At 54.5% G+C, this 6257-nt stretch overlaps 1 protein-coding gene across 1 annotated transcript in view; it reads right to left on the reverse strand.

The window, feature by feature from the left end:
* Positions 1-6257, reverse strand: part of LOC106806087 (transmembrane and TPR repeat-containing protein 3-like) — a gene marked incomplete in the record, with an annotated part of 64541 nt that overhangs the window by 14728 nt on the left and 43556 nt on the right. Inside the window, 2 exon segments of the mRNA XM_014807941.1 lie at positions 651-771; positions 2320-2480. Coding sequence (XP_014663427.1) covers positions 651-771; positions 2320-2480 — 282 coding nt within the window.

Consider the following 6257-nt stretch of genomic DNA (forward strand, 5'->3'; position numbering starts at 1 on the left):
GGAGAGAGGAGGAGGAGGAGGAGGAGGAGGAGGAGGAGCAGGAGAAGGAGAAGGAGGAGGAGGAAGAGGAGAAGGAGGAGGAGGAAGAGACGGTGGCATTATATGGAAAGCAGCGCTGCTCGGCAGAGACGTAACGAGTTGTCTTTCGTCGTGCGGGTCGTTTTCTCGACTCCCACCTCCCCCACCCCCACGCCCCACCCCGATTCTTCCCTAGATCGGTCAAGTGTGGTGGCTGTAGAAATCAGATTGGACGAGCACAGCTCTAATCACCATTAAGCACAGACGAGCCAATCAGTGAAAAACACTGGAAGCTAAGCACGCGCTTTAGACGATTCTTATTAGTGTTTTTTTATAGTAGTAGTCTGTTATTATTCCTCTGGCAAAGCAACAACAAAAAATGTTAGTCGCGTCGGGTATGCGATTGATTCGACTTACTGACGTTTCAGGAAACCTGAGATATACCAACTAGGATTCGCTGTCGCTGCAAAAGAACCGTCGAACGCATAAAGGAGGCTTGTTTAAGCATGCAGTCAGTTTCGTTCGAAATCGATGAATATATTACTATTAAGAACACAGATGCGATCGCGTTTCGATGGGAAAGCAAACAAGCAGACACCGAGTGCATTGCCACTCTGGCCCCCACTACGTACCTCTATTGCTTTCTTGAACCAAATCTCCGCATTTCTGAAGTCTTTGTCGTCCATACCGAGAATACCGAGGTTAAAATATATTTTCTCGTTGCTTGGTTCCAACTCCAAGAGGCGGAACAGCCTGAAAGAGTAGAGTGAATGCACGCTTAATGCGATTACTACTACGTTTGCGACTCGCTTAAAGTTGTATTACCAGCACATCAAACGGCCAACGAAAAGCACGGGTGATCACGGTATATCTGCTCTGCCCCGAGTCCCGTAACAGCAAATAAAAAAAATGAAGCACTTTCCCGAGGAAGAAATCCTGTCCTCTACATGTCATCACGCTCCATCAGCACCCTAGACTGATTCCACGTCGACGCGGAGCAATTAGGCGAGCACAGACCGAACGGATCTCGGGGGCAGTCTACGCGGCCATTTGAAACGGGTGACCCAACAGCAGATCCGTGAGGACAAATGTACAGGAAAGATTGCGCGATTTATTTCCGTGCTTTGCTGGCCTCGGCGCAGGACTTTGCGTCGAGGCAAGTCGTGCTCACAATGCGTATATGGTGGGCTTGCGACTGATGGCCGTGGTAACGCACATTTAAGTCTCCGAGCTTCCGAAGAATTAGGAATATTGGTGGTGCCTGATCGGCTCTGACATCCTTAGTACAACACTAACGACAGTCTAGCCTACAGTTAATACCATAAGCGATCGCCCTATCAAGAAAAAAACACACCCAGAGCGTCCAACCCGCCCCACCCCCGGACCATCACTTGTGGTCTATGCCTACCCTTACCGTCCTACACGACAAACACCCACAACCCACCAGATTTTGGTGGTCCCCCCTTGGATTACACCCACCCCTACTATCATGCATGACCAACACCCACTTCGAATGTCCCGCGCTCCACCCGACCCCTCACTGTCTGCTTGTCCCAACCCCTACCGTCCAGCACGCCCCACCTCACCTCTTCCAGTCACGTGGGGCGCATCGCCCCATCGTCCCTGTGCTCCCCACACCCACCTCAACCCCTATAACCTGTGCATCCCACACAAACCCCACTTCCACTAATCCAGTCTGATCCATATAACCACCCATACACCCATCATCCCGTGCAACCGGCCCACCCCATAATCCCAAGGATCCCATATATACCCATCCCACTCCCCATAATCCCAGGCGTCACACAAACCCACCCCACCCGCTCGTCACGTGCGATCCCCACCCACCCCACCCCATTGCCCGGTGTGACCCATCCTACCCCACGTCCCATGTGGCTCTGTCACCCCCGTCCCCCATGCGCCCCCCCCCACCCGCCCCTCCCCACTCCACCCCACCCATCCATAACCCTGTGCACACACCCCACACTCACCTCTGGTAGGCTAGCGGCCGCAGCTGCTGGTTGCCAGATTCCTGTATGAGCCCTATACCCACACACACCCCACCCACCCGTCACACCGTACCCACCACACTCACCCCACCCATCCATAGCCACGTACCCACCACACTCACCCCACCCCACCCATCCATAGCCACGTACCCACCACACTCACCCCACCCCACCCATCCATAACCACGTACCCACCACACTCACCCCACCCCACCCATCCATAACGTACCCACCACACTCACCCCACCCTACCCCACCCATCCATAACTCTGCGCGCTCCCCACACACGCACCTCTGGTAGGCTAGCGGCCGCAGCTGCTGATTGCCAGACTCCTGTATGAGCACGGCAGAGTTCATGAGCGACTGCCGATGGTCCGGGTCGAACTGCAGAGCCTTCTCAAAGTAGTCGAGCGCCTCGTCGTGTCTCTTCAGCTCCACGAGAACCACCGCCAGCTGCAACGACACGGGAGAGGAAGCCGCGCTCAGAAAGGTGAAGGTCAACGATGCCCTGCTCAAAAAGATGAGGCCAATGAAGCCCCACTCAGAGAGCTAAAGCGCCCCCCTAACAAAGCTAGAGACTAACAAAGACCCTGTGCACAAGACTGATGCCTAACAATGCCCCGCTCAGAAAGGTGAAGCGCTTAACGATGCCCCGCCCCTCAGAAAGGTGTGTGCCTTAATCGATGCCGCTCAGAAAGGTGAGCTTAACGATGCCCCGCTCAGAAAGGTGAAGCTTAACGATGCCCCGCTTCAGAAAGATGAAGCTTACGATGCCCGCCTCAGAAAGGTGAGACTAACGCATGCCCCGACTCAGAAAGGTGCGAAGCTTAACGATGCCCGCTCAGCAAGAAAGGTGAAGGCTTAACGATGCCCCGCCCTCACGCAGAAAGGTGAAGCTTACGATTGCCCCGCCTCAGCAGATAAGGTGAAGCTTAACGCGAATGCCCACTCAGAGAAAGATGAAAAGCTTAACGATGGCCCCGCGGGCAGAATGCGTAAAGCTTAACGATGCCCCGCTCAGAAAAGAGTGAGGCTTACGATTGCCGCCGGTGAAGAGCGCGAAGGGCGGCGGGATGACGAGGAACCAGGCATCAGAAAGATGCAAGCTACGATGCCCCGCCAGAAAGGTAAAGCCTTAACGATGCCCCGCTCAGAAACGTTGAAGCTTAACGATGCCCGCTCAGAAAGGTGAAGTCTTAACGATGCCCCCTCAGAAGGTGAAGCTTAACGCGAATGCCCGCCTCAGAAAGGTAAGCTTAACAATTGGCCCCGCTCAGAAAGGTGAAGCTTTAACGATGCCCCGCTCATGGAAGCGTGATGAAGCTTAACAATGCCCCGCCTCAGAAAGAGCTGAAGCTGTAACAATCCCCCCGCTCAGAAAGGTGAAGCTTAACGATGCCCCGCTCAGAAAGGTGAAGCTTAACGATGCCCCGCTCAGAAAGGTGAAGCTTAACGATGCCCCGCTCAGAAAGATAGAAGCCTTTAACGAGCCCCGCCTCACGAAAGCGTGAAAGCTTAACCAATTGCCCCGCCTCAGATAAGGTGCAAGGCCTTTAACGATGCCCCACTCAGAAAGGTGCAGGCTGAACGAATGCCCCGCTACAGAAAGGTGAAGCTTAACGATGCCGCTCAGAAAGGTCGAAGCTACGAGGCCCCGCTCAGGAAAGCGTTGAGGCCTTAACGATTGCCCCGCTCAGAAAGGGGAAGTTAACGATGCGTCGCCGGCTCAGAAAAAAATGAGCTGTAACGATGCCCCGCTCAGAAAGGTGAAGCTTACACGTGCTCCCCGCTCAGAAAAGTAAGCTTAACGCATTGCCCCGCTCAGAAAGGTGAAGCCTTAAACAATGGCCCGCTCAGAGAAGGTGAAGCTTAACGATTGCCCGCGTCAGCAGAAAGTGAGCTTAACGATGCCCGCTCAGAAAGGTGAAGCTTAGACGATGCCCCGCTCAGAAAGTGAAGCTTAACGATGCCCGCTCAAGAAAGGTGAAGGCTTAACGATGCGCTCAGCAGAAAGGCTGCAAGACTTTAACGATGCCCCGCTCAGAAAGGTGAAGCTTAACGATGCCCCGCTCAGCAGAAAGGTGAAGCTTAACGATGCCCCGCTCAGAAAGGTGAAGCTTAACGATGCCCCGCTCACAGAGCTAAAGTTCTGCCTACATAGCAGAAGTCCCTCCCACAATGCTGATGCTCCGCCCACAAAGCTAAAGCCCAAAGAAGCCCCACCCACAAAATTAAAGCCCCGCCCGCAAGAGTGAAGCCCCACCCACAAAGCTAAACTCCTGCTCACAAAGCTAAAGCCCCGCCCATAAAATTGAAGCCCAACGAAGTGCTGCTCACAGAACTGATGAAGACCGAGCGAGCTGCTAACTCGGCGACGCTTCGAGGAAAACAGGAGTGCCGAGAAAACAGGAGAGCTACGGGCCGCAGCCTGTAAACACGTTATCGCGTTAGTCGGCCGAAAACCAGATTAAGCGCGCTCGTGATTGCCGCAAACCTGCGCACAATTAGGCGACTTTCGCGCGCGCGCTGTCAAGGCGAATATGGGGGAGCCGCGGTGACGGGGCTGGGGAAATCTCGCCAAAAAAATTCCCCATCGCTCCCGTATTCGATTTGGGCCCGCCGCCCGCAAATCGAGTAAAGGGGGCCGACGATTGTGGTTTTACAGCATTTTCTTCGCAAATGCTGTTTGTAAATTTGCGGATAACGAGTACTTACCCCCCAGACGTAAGTGACGAGGGGGGATAGAGAGGCTCAGCCAGTGTTATTTCCACGAGCGCCTCTCCATGGCCTGACGTCCGCTACGGGATTTTACCGAGTGCACGGCGCGACGTGACCGGCATTGATCGTCGTGGACCCCACTCTACCACGCCATAATACCCACTTCACTCTGCGCCGGATCGTTACATGGTTACGGGCATCCAGACAACACTAGCACAGTTGTCTAGTCTCCAGGTACGCTATTATATGTTCGCGAACAGCTTGTTATATCTCGAGCGGGATAATAACGCGCGGGTGGCAATGACAGGTGTCATCACGACGAGCTAGCGAGAGAGAAAGACAGAGAGAGATAGAGAGAAAGGGAGAGAGAGAGAGAGAGAGAGAGAGAGAGAGAGAGAGAGAGAGAGAGAGAGAGAGACAGCCCCGGGCGACTGCCCCGTTCACTCACTCACTCACTCACTCACTCACTCACTCACTCACTCACTACAACCGACCGCGCCGAGCAAATGACGACCACCACCACCACCGCCACACAGCCTTTGAAGTCGTCGACAGTTTATACATTAGCACGCGCCGCCGACGTCGCCGCAGTCACGCGAGTTTCATGGCTATTGCTTTAACTCAGAGCGCACGCGGTCGGCATTCAATTAACGCAATCGCGAATATTAACCACTGCAAACTGTCCGTCATGTACAGTATTATTGTTAGTCGATGGGCGCGCACTCAACCGTATCAAAGTCTGCACGCGAAATTTGTGTGCGCGTGCGCGCGCGCGTGTGTGCGTGTGTGCGTGTGTGTAATCTGCAAAATGCACGCTGGTTTTTAATTATTTTTCACGACTGATGCCCGAGCGGCGATTTGCAGACCGCACGTTATTTACCGTGTGGCTATATAGTAACTGAGTAACAGCTACGAGTCAGCCTCGGCGCAGCAGCGAGCCAACGAGCGCACAGCACGCGAACACTCGGGAGTCTCGTTTCCCCCCCCCGTTCCTAACCAGACACGATTCAGCATGGAGACGAGATGACAGAGGAATTAATTTTCGACCGCCGTGATCCCCCCTTTCGCAGCCACTTGGGACGCGATCACCTGCCCGAGACTCGAATCCTCTCCTTTCCTCCGACCAACGCACGACCCCTTCCCTTTCTCTAACCAACACACGACCCCCTCCCCCTTCCTCCAACCAAGACAGAACCCCTCCCCCGCCAGCCAAAACGCGTACCCCCCCTGTTTTCTCCGACCGAGACACCCCCCCCTTCTTCTGTCCGAGACGGGATCCTTCCCTCTCACAAGCCAAAACGCGACCCTCTCCACTCCACCGCGTGTATTCGATTAGTTATATTGCGGCATCGCATTAAAGGTCTATAACCAATAGTCATCAGTGCAATTACTGTATTGCCTCGCTGCGGACAAAAAGCCCGCGCTGCCACGAATTAACCAAAACGCCACCCTCTCCCCTCCACCGCCTGAGACGCGACCCCCCCCCGAGACACGACCCCTCCCCTCCCCCTC

This window comes from Priapulus caudatus, unplaced genomic scaffold, assembly GCF_000485595.1.
Source record: "Priapulus caudatus unplaced genomic scaffold, Priapulus_caudatus-5.0.1 Scaffold141, whole genome shotgun sequence".
Lineage (NCBI taxonomy): Eukaryota > Metazoa > Priapulida > Priapulimorpha > Priapulimorphida > Priapulidae > Priapulus > Priapulus caudatus.